Source organism: Camelus dromedarius, chromosome 27, assembly GCF_036321535.1.
Source record: "Camelus dromedarius isolate mCamDro1 chromosome 27, mCamDro1.pat, whole genome shotgun sequence".
Classification (NCBI taxonomy): Eukaryota; Metazoa; Chordata; class Mammalia; order Artiodactyla; family Camelidae; genus Camelus; species Camelus dromedarius.
In genome coordinates, this window is record NC_087462.1 from 25936864 (window position 1) to 25952402 (window position 15539).

The 15539-nt window shown below is 37.4% G+C and overlaps 1 protein-coding gene across 5 annotated transcripts in view; it reads left to right on the plus strand.

Moving 5' to 3' along the window:
* The window catches only part of LOC105106732 (uncharacterized), a 105013-nt gene that overhangs the window by 52219 nt on the left and 37255 nt on the right, over positions 1–15539 (plus strand). For 4 of the 5 annotated variants that reach the window (XR_010378139.1, XM_064480195.1, XM_064480197.1 and 1 more), the window contains exon 11: positions 5943–6116. Coding sequence is in view for 3 of the 5 variants with exons in the window: in XM_064480195.1 (XP_064336265.1) it covers positions 5943–6116 (174 nt within the window). In the remaining 2 variants the exon portion in view is untranslated. Of the gene's footprint in view, positions 1–2872; positions 2970–5942; positions 6117–15539 lie in introns of those variants that run through there. The other variant, XR_010378140.1, reaches the window with a different exon arrangement.

Sequence of the window (15539 nt, forward strand, 5' to 3'; positions counted from 1 at the left end):
ACTTTTCAAATGAGGTGTTTTCATTTCTATTTTTCTGCAAGGAATCTAAGATTCAAATACATTAAACAGTTTGCCAAATATTACACAACTATGAAGAGGTGATAATGGAATGTAAAACCTTTTAGTCCTTTCCAGCCTAAAGCTTTGATTGTTCTTGCTTCATTTTCTTTTGCTTCAATAATTTTCCTTACAGATTATATTTTTGAAATTTCTGCTACCTAAATTTCAATCCTACAGGAGCCATATCTTGTTACTTTTTGTCTTTAGCTTATTATTTTCTAGGTTACTATTTTTTGGAATAGAGACTCCTAATTCCTGTTTTTGTCTCACCTTGTTTTTATTCCCCACCTGCTGATGGCGAATAGACCACACAGGTTTTTCTGTTGTAAAACAAGCTGGAGCCATTTTACTTGTTTGCATCAATAGAGCTGAGTAGGGGAAAAAAGTGATTTCTTGCCTCCTTAGAGACATGGATTAATCAAGCCTATTAATACCTATAATGTATAAATGGAGGTGCCCATTCCTTTCTATTCTTTGGCAAGATTGCAGAAGGGACCCCTGAATTAACTTTTTTCCATATTTAATTTAACCTCTAGCACTATACCTGAATATTAAAAGTATGAACCCAGGTAAAGAGAGCTTTCCAGGATACCAGTGGCCATCTGTCTCATGCTTGTGTGTCAGTTTGTACTGTGGAAGAAATCGCTTCTTCGTATTATAGAGAGGAAATCTGACTGAGCAAACTAGCATGTGTTTCATTGATGATGATTATCTTGGAAAGAATAATACAGTTGTATTTTAATATATATTTAATAAATATTATGACTCCTTTTGTTGAACTTACTAAATTTTATTTCATAAAATATTAGAAGGGCAAATGATGTCTCTAAATGGACATTCCATAATTTGGGCCACCATTTTGCAAAGAAAACATCCACACAAACAAAGCAATCTAACCAGCAAATAACTCAATAAATGCTAGAAGTGTAGAAGACAGTATAGAAGACCTCAGTTCTTTTCTCCCCTTCACACTTGGGTTTTCTACTGTAAACTGTCATAACTATAACTTCCCTTTACCATTACTGGAACTCTTATCTCTGTTTTACCCACAGCCCTCCTTGCTAGTCCTTGAGCAGAGATGTCGTTTTAGCAGGACGGCAAGTCAGTACTACTTAACCTTTGAAAAATTTGATGTTCACAACACACACTGTTTACATTGGTCATTATATTTTCTAAGCTAGGTTACAACTCACAGAGATCAAGCATATTTTCTGTATTTTCATCCCGAACAAAGACCATCCTTCAATATGTGTGTGGTCAGCACCCTTTCTTCCATGTGATTCCATTCAATCACCTCATTCTCTCCAAAGGAAACTTGAGTCTCGCTACCTTTATTTCATTTACAGTCCTGTTTATAATGGATGAATCATAATTTACCCTAGTCTCCATAAAAGAAGAAACAAGGATTTCTCAAATTTGCTAGGAAGATAGACTCTAAAAGGATCAACAACCACAAAACCCAACAACATGCAGATGCCCATTTTGACTGAACATGGGAATCACAAATGTGTCTAGTTTGGTTTGTGTAGCTACTGTTTTGTTGCTAATTTTAGAATGGCTTGCAAACATTTATTTAATCTTATGGCACCAACAGTTTCTCAAAGAGAAACTATAAATCAAAGTTGGCATTGTGCATCATGGTACAAATTGATGTTGAAACTTGAAAACAATGTATTTTTTTCATTTGCATCAAGTGTGCTGTAATAATGAGAGGCCGTGCTAGCTCATATGGTGTAATCAATCATCTGTTAGTAGTTGGTAATGCTATTTATCTTCTTCCTGCAATCAGTGGCTGCAGCACAGAACAGCCTTTGCACATAAGTACTGTCATCCCTTCAGGGTCCTGAAGCAGATGGCCTAGCACTTTATTTAAGTTTTACAAAAGTTAGACATTCAGATAGGAAGCTATGCACTGTTTAGAGCTGCAAGCAGCATAATGCTATGTGCACCCTTCTATTAGCTGTTGATACTCAGCCTGACCTTTGGTGCCCTGACTTCTTATTTAAATAGTTTAAGCCATTATTTTCTGTTAATCACTACTGAATTGTGCTGTTAAGGAGAAGTTCTTCTTATTGTTCTTTTGAGATTTGAAAAGCCTAAGTGTGTAATGAATATGTCAAGCAGAAAGCTGCCATTCTGCTCCTCTTCCTGTTCCTACAGTCTACAGCTGGTGGTGTTTCACGTTTCATAATATTTGTATAAGTTATTTCGCGTTAACATTAAACTTGATGGAAGCATCAAAGGATCGTCTTTGCAAAAACATGAAGAATATAGACGTATCAGCAAAACAATACCAACGGAAAGCATAATCTTTTTAAATGCCACCACATAGTACACTGCTTAATATCATTACTAAAATTTGCTTTGTTTAGAATAGATCAAGTTATTAAAGCATCCCAGTGCCTGTACTTACAGTTGTAGGCAACTGTCTTTAGAAGGTGGTTGGGTAAAGTCTTCATTTTTTTTTTTTAATTTATCATTCATTTGTTTTTTGAATTTATCAATATTTAATGAGTATCTACTAGGAGCCAGGAACTTTGTAACATTTTAAGAAATAAAAGAACAGGAAAAGGAGGAAGGGGCCCCTTCTCTGAAATAGTTTATATAGTAGAGATTGGCATCTGATCTAACGGATTTTGAGAGTCTTTCCTTCACCAGAATTCTATTAACTTAAGCCTAAAGCTGATACCCTACAAGGTTTCAGGAGTGATCCAGTTTTCCTAAAAGATTTGTTCTGGGAAGTGGCTGTTTCTGGATGGAGTTGTATCCCTACCAAATATTTTAGCTTTCCTCTTTCTTGTCTCTTACACAGTTCAAAGTCCATCCTACATTAAACTGGCACAGCAAAGTGAACAAGAATCTTCTCTTGGATTTATTGATTTGATTCTTAATAATTTTTGATTATCCATGTAAGTTATTTTGGGGGAAAAAGACTGTATGCCTTGGTCACTAAAGAAGAAAAATTGAGAAAAGTTAGGTACACTAAAATGTATTTGTTCATTTGTATTGCACTATCAGTTCTTATTTCATAAATACACTTAGTCCAAAAATAACACAAAAAAATAATTTTATAATTTAGCTTCTTTAAATTCTTGCAAATAAAGGAAATGTCTATGTGTTTATAGAGGTGAGCACATTTGGGTAGTATGGGCGGTTTGCGAGAGTGAGTGGCGAACTTGTTCTTCACATGGTTATTTTAAAAAATCAGATGGTTTAAACATTTTTAAAGTTCCGAGCATTAGAACAGTATAGATTCCAGTAGATTATACAATAGTTCCATGTTTTAATACAGAAGTTTACTTATGGATTTCTTTTTCATGTAAAATATCTCTTGATAGATTAAGGATTCCCTTGGCTTTTAGTGTTTATATAACATTGCATCTACTACTCTTGAAATGCACCTTTTGAAAACGCAGTTCTGTAAATATAAGGCAGCTGCCTAATCAAGTTTTCGTATCACTATCAAACGATTTTTGAGATCAGGTGTCAAAACTAAGACTGCAAGTGAATTTTTTGTGACAGACTGTTAACTTCATTCAGAATGGCAGATTCTTTCCTCCCAGAAAATTACTTTCTTTTTCCTTTCCCAAATAATAATAGGCAAAATATCCTCAATTCAAATTGACATTTTCTCAGATATAGTTTAGTCGCTTAGACACCTGAGAACTTCTGCTTTTAGAACCTGTAAAAGTTAACCATCCCCTTTTGTGGGTTTAAAAATAGTCCTCTTAAAGACTTTAGCTCATGATAGATGACTTTATCACTCCTTGTAGAGTCATCAGGCTATTAAATGCTGGAATAATATATCTTTAGAGTTTTAATTCCTATCATTCATGAATATTAATCTAAATAATTCCTGTAAGTAAAAATGGATTTCTTGTATAATTATTTCAGAGAATGTCTCTTGTGATGACATTTATGAATTCATACTATGAATAGAGAATATTTTGAATGAAGGGCTTGGAATCTCCTGTTTATTTATCAGTGAGAATAATAGTATCTGAATCAGAATGTAATTTTTAGCAGTAAATAAGATGATAGGTTATGTACTTAGCATTTTGCTTAATATATAGTAAGGACTTAATAAATGTAAGTTTTTGTTCTAATATTCTGATTTGTAGTTCACCATGAGTGGAACATGTAGAAATGATGCTCTTCGACAAAATGTTGATAAATCTACTGCTAAAGAAAAAAAGACCACATATACAACACGACTTAGTCAAGGTTATGAGAAAAGTTAATTTTTTCATTGTCCTTTTAAATGAAAATTCCTGTCTGCACAGTATGAAATTTTTTTAAATGTAAAGATAATTGAATAGCAATATTAATTAACTTTAAAAGTTTTCTGGTTAAAGTTCAGGCTTAAAATGGAGTTGACAGAACACTAATTTTACTCTGAGTAGATGACAGAGAATTTAAAAAGTGACCTGCTTTGTGCCAGGCAGAAATTTTGGTGGCCACTGAAATGACACACACTAAAGGAAAAAGACGGCATTTTAAACTGATGAAAATCATTTTTTATGGTACCTTAAGGATTAATCGACTGGAAATCCAGGATATTACACTAGATATAGCTGATGGCAGGTGTTATTTTGTTTTCAGAAAAATCTATAGTTCATAAAGATTATAAATAAAGGATGAATTTTAAAGCTACTATGTGCTATAAGAAAGAATAATATGTGATTAGCCTAGTAAGGAAATGGAGAAAATATACACTTGTAAATCATCTCTTTCTCTTCCATTATTCTATTATAAGTCTTTGAAACAAAACTGAGTAATGGCTCACTCCAGTCCAAAATGTCTCTTGTGTCAAATCTTTTATTTCTGTTGCCATAAGAATGTATTGAAACCAATGATATATTAATTGTAAAGACTTCATTGGTTTAAAAGGTTCCAAATGGGCACTTTGAAGCACAAACGGCCTAAGTAAAAGACTGCATTAAAATTAAATTTATTCTGATCACTTCTATTCTGACAAATTCCAATTAGAACAATGTTCAATTAGAACAGGTGTATGTTGTAAAAATAATATTTTATTTTTATTACTTCTTCATTTATGATTGAGTCAAATCCTAAAATTGAAGCCTGGAGTTAGGAGTTGGTGGGGAAAAGGGAACAGAAATTGCTTTTCTTTGAGCTTCACAAATGCTCACATGCAAAATAGTATTGGTTTGTATAAAGAGCACTGGAGCTCACACTATATTAATCAACATAATTTTTCATCTTTATGTTAAGACCACAGTTGTATATACTAAGTTAATTATTCAGCAGTTAGTGAGCACTGTGTTTTGTCTATTCCTTACGAAGAGAAGTGTATGAATTAACATCAATAGTTCAAAGAAATCATTAGGAAAAGTCCTTTGAAAATAACATCTCTCTTTTCCTCTCTACCAATCTCATTTAGGAACCCAATTTTTCATTCCTAAGAACGATATATATTACTCTTACATTGCAACTATCTTCCTAGATACTCAAGGTACTTCGAAATCCATTAACGAATGATTAAGCATAAAAGCAACTTACTTTCTGACTTTTCCCAATGTTTATACAACACATTTTTTTCTGAAGTTTTCAATATACTATAAACTTATTATTGATAAGGTATATTTAAGTCAATTGCTGTGTTTCAAATTATTTAAGTATTAATTAATTATATACATAATGTATATAATTTGAAGTAGAGACAGCAACTACAAATGAGTTGATTATTTTAATGAATGTGTGTTGTTGTTTTCATTTGGATGTGGGCTAAGCATTAAACAAATGTATTACAGTAACAGGATCCCTTAGCATTTCCAGATAACTCATTGATAGTTTTGTGTTTCTGTTCCTGTATTAAATAAAGCATTTCTAATTCTTCCATTTCTTATCTTATCTTACAGGAAATAAATGATCTGGATGTACAGGAACTTGTAAGACGGTCAATTGGAAGGTTAACGATTATTGGACAGACATTTCCAGTCCCCCAGAATATAAGTCAGCGATGTTTCCGTGGCAACCATCGGATATCTTCAACGTTGTGTGATCCAGAGGATCCATTTGCTCAGAATGTGGAGGTATGTTCTAAGTGCCAGGATATTTCTTCAAGGATGCTTTGTTGGGCAATTGTGGAGAGAGCTTTTCCAGTGGCACTGCATTCAGAATTACACGTTTTCGTTTTCTGAACTCATCTCTGCTAGCAATTTCACAAATCTGATGGGGAGAGTGCTAAGAATCCATCTTTGATCATTTTGACCTCATTACAGTGAAATATATCCTTGTTTAATAAAAATATAATAAGTAAAGGTTATTTTCTTTTCAGCAAGTAGATTGATAACATTTCTCATGGTAGAATTTGTGATTGATACTGTTTAATGCCAAACTCCAAAGCATTAAGCTAATAAATATGTTTGACTTTTCTGGCTTAACAAGGACATAGAATTTTTTTTTCTTTTAAAGATTAATTTCTGGTTTGAAGAGCTGCACCAAAACAAAACAAAACAAAACAAACAGAAAAAACTTAGAAGTCCAAAAACTACTGTAGTGCTATAAACTCAGATGAGATGTAGCTGAAACCTTTGCTATTCAGAATACAACAAAGAATGTGAAAGTAAATGAATAGAGTATCTGAGCAGCAAAATAAAATCCACCAAGTCCTTGCAGCTTGCTCATAAGAATTCCCTTTTAATATTCATCTGGAGCCTATTTCTTTTTCTTAAGGAAAATCCTATCAGGATCTTTTTTTGTTTTATTTCTCTTTGCACTGGATATCTCAGTATATCAATTTGAAGGAGATATAACAAAGGCAGGCACATGGACAAGAATTGAGCTCCATAAGAAGTGCTCTTTAAATAGGCAAGAGACAAGAAAGAAGAAATCAAATACACTAACTCAAATATCCCATCAAAACAGAGATTACCCTGTAAAACAGCTCTACATCGTAAAACAGTTTCTTAGGGTATCACTGTAGTATATTGCCAGCATGTTAGTTAATATTTAAACAGTATACCTGCGATATCAACAAAGATGAAAGTCATGGTCAATTTCAAAAGTGAAAAGAAATGTGTGATATATTTTACAAACCTATTTCTTCAAAACATTCAATATCGAAAACATTTTAGTTCTCAGAGATGTTCAGTGTGAAAAAATAACCCTAGGAGAACTAGTTCATTCCCAATGATACTAAATAGATGAGTTGATTTTGCAGATTTCTTGAACGATGCCTCGACAGCTTCCCTATCTTTAGTCAGCTTTGAATTTTTTAGATAAATTACCATTTATCCAGCTTTTTCTTCATACTTATTACCATTGTAATGAGCAGTGTGTATTTATCAGGCATCTGGCTTCAGGATTATTGCCCATAGAACGTTCCTGCTAGATTTTAAGCTCTTTTAGAATAAGTTCCCTCCAGGACGAGGCATCATAAGCTCACCTATCTCTCTTTCCCTCATCATACCCACCTCTGTAAATATTTGTAGGTTTCAATGTAATTAGGGAGAAGGCAATGGTCTACGTAAGCCACTCTGAAGCATAAATAAGATTAACATTTTATGCTTCTAATGACCCATCTTTTCATATTAATTGCTCACGAGTCTAACTGATGTGGAAATGATTGAATTTTAAATGGAGAAAAATGTGGAAGAACTTTGATTTAGAAAATTATGAGGTGTTTAAAGGCTGCTTCTAACAAAAGAGATAGCAGGAAATGTACAGATGGGCAAAGCAGAAAGTCACTACGCAGTATTTTAAAGCATATTCGCCTAACTGCACAGTCCTGGTTCAATTAATGAGTTCCTTGAAATCAGGGAACAAATATTTTGTTTGTCTTTATATTCGCATACCTTTCTGATGAATTCAGGATGGGCTGGAAGCACCACTCCTACCATCTTCATTACTCCTCTCAAACCCACAGATAGAAGAAAACAGAACAGTGACTTTTTCTTTGAGTATTTATTACATATGAACTTCCCTATTAATATATGTAATAGAATTTGACTACATGTTCAATATGTAAAAGGAAAACTGATAGAAACTTTTGTATGTGAAGATTTATACAATGAAGAGTCTAAATGCAGGGCTCTTGAATTTAAAATATTCCACTAAAAGCAGAGCATTTGTTATAGAGGTTTACCTTGGTGAATATTTTATCTCATTGAAGTTAAAAAAACAAAACAACAACAACTAGGAAAATACTTACTGAAATTTTAGAGTAGGGCATCCCCTTGAGGAATTAACCCTTACAACTTGGAGTCCATAAAAGCGATGCAAATAAAAATGACCAGACGTATCTTATCAGCAGGGTACAATTAAAAAAAAAAACTCAGAAAATAATGTATGAAAATATGACTTGAGTGAGCTCTAAAAGTAGAAACCCAACTATAAAATCACAGTAGTCAATACAACAGAGGAGAAGCGGGTACAGTGAGCCCACGTAGCGATCTCTGGGCTGTTACATACTTCAGTGTACATAGAAAGGGCAGTAAGCTTTAGAAAGAACAAAAATGAGTTCCCCCAGTCTTGAAGTTAGTGCCAGGAAGACTAAAATCCAGGGTTAGCTGAAGTTGCGAAGTAAATGTTAAAGACACCTTTTAGATAGAAACAGAGTTTTTAGCAACATATGAAGCAAGAAGGAAGTGGCCACTTACTGCTTGGTTAATGTTAGCTTGGCTGTTAATGGAGAGAAAATAGAAATGTTCACATCTTTTTGCTTCTGTTTTCTCCACTGAGGAAAAAATGTCTTCAGACTGGAAATACTAGAATATGTCATTAAAAGTAAACCAGTGGTTTAGAAGGAGCAGGGGTTTGGAGGTGGTCGGAGTATGCCTTACTGCTCTAAAATGAGGCCTGAAAAATAATTGCCCAGAGCAGTAAATAAGCCAGTAGGTATGATCACAATATTATAATTTAAGAATACTAGAGAAATACTTGGGAGGAAGATCGGAGTGCAAGACATTGGTATAGTGTCCCAGTTTTCAAAAGGAAGGAAAAAAGATTCTGACAAGCAGAGTTTAACACACTAAAATTCATATTTGGGTAAAGTGTAGAATATGTTATTCAATATATGGTTTGGGGAACTTCAAATAAGATAATAGAACTTCCTTAAGAGCAAACACTTTCAAACTAAGTCCTACTTAATAATTTTTTAGATAGGATGTCATAAATCGATTTAGTGTATGTTGAGTTTTATGTAGTGCTTGACAGATTTTCTTATGAAATCCTTATGAGAGGACATTAAAAAGCCTAAATAAATTGATGTGATGTCATTCGAATAGTTTCCCCAGAGGACTCCTAAGAACAGAAGATGGTGAACACTCTGGCTTCAGATTTAAAAAAATATTGTAAATATATTAAAGTCTCATTATTATATGAGACTTTATTAGACTATATTAGAAGAATGTATTCTGTAGTTTGAGTTCTTCTACACTTATCACCAGGGCTTCCCTTACCTTCAGTTTGAGATGTATGGAGCTAGAAGAATATTCAGATCACACTGATAAATATTCTGCCCTTGAAGTGGTCATCCACAAAGTTTCTGTCCTTGGACCAAATATTTTCAAAATGTTTAAATCACACAAATGAAAATGAATGAAGTGTACCTCTCAGATTTGTAAATGACGTTAAGCCCAGGAGAAAATGCTTACATTGTGTTACATAATGAAGATTCAGATTGTTACTATTCACTAACAACATGCCTGTAAGTTGAAATATCACAAAGTAAGGTTCAAAATCAATTACAGGAACTCTAGGTAGATGAGACCTGGTCTGATAGCTTTTCAAGGCCGTTAAGATGAAGGCAAATTTGGTTTGAGCATAGCAGAAGTCGTTATTTCCTCCAAACCATTCTAATGTAATTTTGGTCTCTATGTCAGAAGCATTTTACTAAGATCAAGAGAGAGCTCCTTATACTGCTCTCTCCTAGTTAGCTCACATCTGCAATAATGTGTCAGTTCCAATATAAACACTGAATAGAAACATTGAAAAATAAGAGAAGGACAGAGGAAAAACACTGAGATGATGAACAGCCTAGAAATTACACCGGATGATAAACAACTGAAGAAAAGACGATGTTTCAGGGCAGGTCATGGGAGGTATCAAGTAGAGGTTGCACATAGAAGAGGTTGGTGCTGATGGTTCAGTGAAGGCAGAAAACAAGTGTAGTAACAGTAAGGTAGAGAGAAAGGGTTGGTCAAATGGTGGGATACTGGAGTTGAATAAGATGTTAGAGGGCTTGTGCATTTGTGTCCAGTAAATGATCATTTGTGTTGCTTGTGGCCTGAGTAGAAGTGAAGATCTTCTGTGTAAGAAATTGAACCACTTTCATACAAGGAGACAGTTTGGGAACACCGTGAAGGAGAAGTCATGAATAAAGAGTGACCAAGAGGTCAGTAGGTGATGGCAGAAAGGGGCTGTAATGCGTGGTATGGAAGAAAGCATGAACTTCAAAAGAGAATAGGCAGTTGCCTGGGAAAGAAGTAAAAGAAGGGGTAACAGCTAGCTCAGAGAAGGTCATCAACCATCTTTTTGATCCTGCAGTTTGGGATGTGGGCAAATAAGAAGGGGCAGTCATTTGTTGAAAACACCTGTCACATACTGAGTACAAAGCACTCACCTTTAAGACCAGCTTGGATGCTAAAGTATGTGCCTCAAGGTGTGAGGAAAAGACTGCACCCCAGGAAGTGTCAGGTTTGGGTGGAACCCAGTTACCAGGTTTCTCCCATCTGATGTTAAGCTTGACTTTCTCTTCTTTGACTTCTTTGCCTTAACATCTCTTTATCAAAAACCAAATATGTGCTAGATTCTAGGCTAAGTCAAGAGGAAATAAAAAAAAAAACAAAGTCGGGGAAAGTATGTACAATTTGAGCCCCCATCCAGAAGGGACTCATATTCTAGTGTGAAAAGCAGATTTAAACAAAGTCTTAGCATCATGATATGCTTCAATAGACCCATGCGCTGAGCATTATGGAGATAAAAAGAGGACTGCCCACTTAGCCTGGGAGGAGGGAGAATCCTGAGGTGTTTTCAGGGTAGGATTCACCCAGCTTGTGTTCTGTGAAGTGAGGATTGGAGGATGTTGACCTTTGGAGAAAGATAAGAGACATCAAAGGATGCTCCCACAACTGTCTCACCTGCATACTTAAAGCAGTCCGTCAAAGGAAGAAACAAAATAAAGCTGGAGAGATAAGAACAAGCAAGTCTGAGGCGGTGGGGCCAGGAGAGGTTAGGAAAGGCCAGGTTATTGCTGATTATTGAGAAACCATGAAAAAATCTGCCCTGGGTTTTGGGGTATAGGCCACTCATGCTGCACATTTCTTCTAGGCTTACTTTTTGGGTCTTCACAGTCTAATTCAGATGAAGTTTGATTCATCAACTGCTTTTAACTTCACGTTTCCCTCTTCATTCTTTGCCAGTTGCAGCCGACCCCCTAATCAAGCAATTATGTGTCGGGGGAGGGAAAGTGACAATAGCTTGCCCTGACAGTTCCTTATGAAGAACAAACTGGTATTTCTCGTAGTGCATACGAGTGTTCAGCGTCTCCTTAGAGGAAGGTCTACAAACACAAATGATTGAAGATTTACCTAGTTATGAAAGAAAACTCCCAAGGCACTGCTAGGAAGTGCTTTTTAACACTTGTTCTTATGTTACTACTGTGCAGTCATGGTTTTCCCCTTTCTGTAGCGTCCTGCATCTTTTCTATTTAGAGTAGACCTTTCAAGATTTCATTTAGCATAGGTTTAGTATTCCTGAATTCTTCTACTTTTTGCTTGTCTGGGAAATTCCTTCTCTCTCCTTCTACTCTAAAGGATACCCTTGCTGGATAGAGCATCCTAGGGTGCAGCTTTTCTCATTCAGAACTTTGAATGTGTTTGAATGTTGAACTCCCTTCTGGCCTGCAATGTTTGTGTAGGGAAATCAGCTGAGAGCCTTATGGGGGTTCCCTTGTAACGAACTCTTCCTTTTTCTCTTGCTGCCTTTAGAATCATTCCTTTATCTTTAACCTTGGCCGTCTTAATTAAAATATGTCTTGGTGTAGGTCTGTTTGGGTTCTTCTTGTTAGGGACCCTCTGGGCTTCCTGCACTTGGATATCTGATTCCCTCTTTAGGTTTGGGAAGTTCTCAGTCATGATTTCTTCAAATACCTTTCAATCGCCTTTGCCTTCCTTCTCCTTCTGGGACCCCTGTCATGCGTAGGTTGGGGTGCTTTGTATTATCCCCCAGGCCCCTTGTATTGCTCTCATTAGTTTTCACTTGCTTTTCTGTCTGTTGTTCTGATCGGGTGACTTCTGTTATCCTGTCTTCTAAGTCACTTATCTGCTCCTCTGCGTTATCTAGTCTGCTTTTGACTACTTTTAGCTTGGCTTTTATCTCAGCCATTGAGTTTTCTGGTTTTAATTGGCTCTCTTTTATAGTTTTATTTCCTCTTGGTAGTATTCTGCATTTTTATCTGTAGTCTTTCTCACTTCCCTCAGAGCTCTGATCACTCTCTTTTTGAAGTCATGATCTAGTAGACTGTCGAGCCTATTTCATTGGTTGTTCTTTGAGGGGATTTCTCTTGCTCTTTTAATTGGGAGTGCTTCCTCTGCTTCTTCACTTGACTTCTGTCTCTCTCACCGTGGCTTATGGAGTATCAGTTGTCTACTGTGGTCTTGAAGGGCCGTTTTTGTGTGTTTTGTTTTGTTTTTAAAGAGGATGCATTCCTGTGTAGAATGTGCGCCTCTGCTAATTTTGTTGCAAAGTCTGTTTTTAGTATGTATGGTTGTCATATCTTTCTTCCAAGTGTGTTGCCTGTTATCCCTTTGACTGGGGCTGTGGCTGGTGTCGTGGTGATCAGAGCCTGCCCTCGATGTTGAGTGGGGCCTCCTTTTTGTTTTGTGTTTGTCACAGCCCTGACAGGGGCTAGGTCTATTCCTCTTTTGTTGGAATGGGAGGCTTCCAGACCCATTTCTGAGCTGCGGTGTGTGGTAGGCGGGGTGGGAGCACTTCAAGTACTCTGTTGACACTGCCCTTGTCCCCGCTTTAGCCGCAGGAATGTCAGCGCTCTTCCCGGGTGTCCCCCAGGTTCTCCACCCTCAGAGCTGCCAGCGCAGACCTGCCGACTTCTGGGTCGCACACCTGCATTGTGGTGCCCTACTGGGGTAGTGAGATCTCTGGTGCCCAGTGTGGCTCCTGCACTTGCCCTCGCTGTGCGAACTCTGCTCGTTCACCTTAGAGGCCTGCACTGGTAGAACCCCAGCCCTGTGGTGATTGGTTGTGCCACCGAGTCAGAGCTCTCCCCAGTGCCACATCCGCGTATGGTAGGCAGGCCCACTGAAAGGGCCGCACCAGCCCTCGCCCCCACCGTGTGCCAGAATTCCGCACCTTGCTTGTTTGTCTTGGAGGCGTGGGTCCACAAAGGCACCCGCGGAGCCAGACAGTCCCCTCTGCCTGAGGCTGTAAACAAATCTCAATCCCACCTATGAAGTTGTGGGACCCCTGGGTACAGATTCCAGGTTTGAACCCCATCTTTACCTGGGAGCTGCACCTCTCCTCCCGAGAGCATGCCAGTGATGGTGCCACAGGCATGTGGAGACAAAGGCTACGGCTCAGCCGCATTGCACCCCCTACCCACAGTGCACACCAGCAGTGTTCCTTTTTTTCTTTTTTTGGTGGGTGGGGGACCCAGGCTATCCTGTTCTGTATACACACCCAGCCACGGCGTACAGTACACTGGATCCAGCCCCTCAGGCTGCCTCTGCCCAGTTAGTTCCAGCCCTCCGCTGGGCTCGGGCAGCCGGTCCCATTCCACCCGTGCCGGCTCACTTCTAGGGCTAGGGATCGCAGGGATCCTCTGTGCTGGTTTTGCTCAGTTCTGTCGGCCAAGAGGCTGCTGTGGACTCCTCTGAACCTCGGAGGGTCCCCCTCCATCCCCGCTGACCTCTGCATTTGAGTGGGGGTCGTCCCAGCGTAAGAGCACTGTTTCCTCCCTTGCTGCTCCCTCTCCGAGGGACAGGTCCCACACTAATTTCCTTTTTGTTTTGCTTTCTTTTTCTCCTCCTACCAGCTATGTGAGGAATTTTGTCTATTGAAGAAGGAGATATCTTGTCAAAGTCTGGCCAGGTGTTCTGAGTGGATGGGTGGGTCCGTGCCTGTCTCTCTTGGTGTGTTCTTGGGAGAGAGCGAGCTCAGAGCATCCTTCTACTCCACCATCTTGGCCTTTCCTCCTTCCCTTATGCCTCTTAGTATTTGTTACATATGATCAGGTGCTTCTATATTGGGTGCATATGTTAATGAGTGTAATATCCTCTTCTTGTATTCCTCCTTCGATCATTATACAAAGTCCTTTGTCTGTCTTTATGGCCTTCGTTCTAAAGTCTGTTTTGTCTGATATGAGTATTCCTACCCCTGCTTTCTTGTCATTTCTCTTTGCATAAAAAATCTTTTTCAATCCTATCACTTTCAATCTATGTGTGTCCTCCACCCTAAAGTGGGTGTCTTATAGGCAGCGTAGTGTAGGCTCTTGTTTTATTATCCAGTCTGCCACTCTGTGTCTTTTGATTGGAGCATATAATCCATTGACATTTATGGCAATTATTGATAGATATATGTTTACTGCCATTTTGAACTTTGTTTTCCAGTTGATTTTGTGTTTTTTCTTTGTTCCTTTCTTTTTCCTTTTGTTCTTTCTTTTGTGGGTTGATGATTTTCTTTTGTATTAGCTTGATTTCTTTCCTTTTTACTTGCTTTTTTTGTGATTCTATTTTATGCTTTTGATTTGTGGTTACCCCGTTTTTCAAGTATGTTAACCCATTACTACATCTATTTGCTTTAGACTGGTAAGCATATAGTCTCAAACACATCCTAGAAAGAAAGAAAAAAAAAATCTACATTTTCTTGCTCCCCTCTCCCACATTTTGTGATTTTGATTGTCCTCTTTTACATCTTCATGTCTATTCCCTTGCTGTTCGTTTTGGTTATCACATTTCTAATTGTGGTTTTCTCTTTTCTACAGATTCCTGCTTTTCTATTTAGAGAAAAAGTTACTGTATTTCTTTTAGGATAGGTTTAGCATTGGTGTATTCTTTTAGTTTTTGCCTGTCTGTCAGATTCTTTATCTCTCCTTGTTCTCTAAAGGATATCCTTGCTTGGTAGAGTGTCTTAGGCTGCAAGTTTTTCTCTTTCAGGACTTGGAATATATCTTGCCACTCCCTTCTGGCCAGCAGGGTGTCTGTAGAGAAATCAACTGATAGCCTTATGGGATTTCCTTTGTAACTAATTCTTTGTTGTTCTCTTTCTGCCGACCTTTGGCCATCTTAATTATAATATGTCTTGGTGTAGATCTGTTTGGGTTCTTCTTGTTTGGGGCCCTCTGTGTTTCCTGCACTTGGATATCTATTTCCTTCTTTAGGTTTGGTTAATTTTTAGTCATGATTTCTTGAAATACTTTTTTGATCCACTTTTTTTATTTCTTCTCTTTCTGGGACCGCTATTAGGTATAGGTTGTCGCACTTTATATTATCTCATAG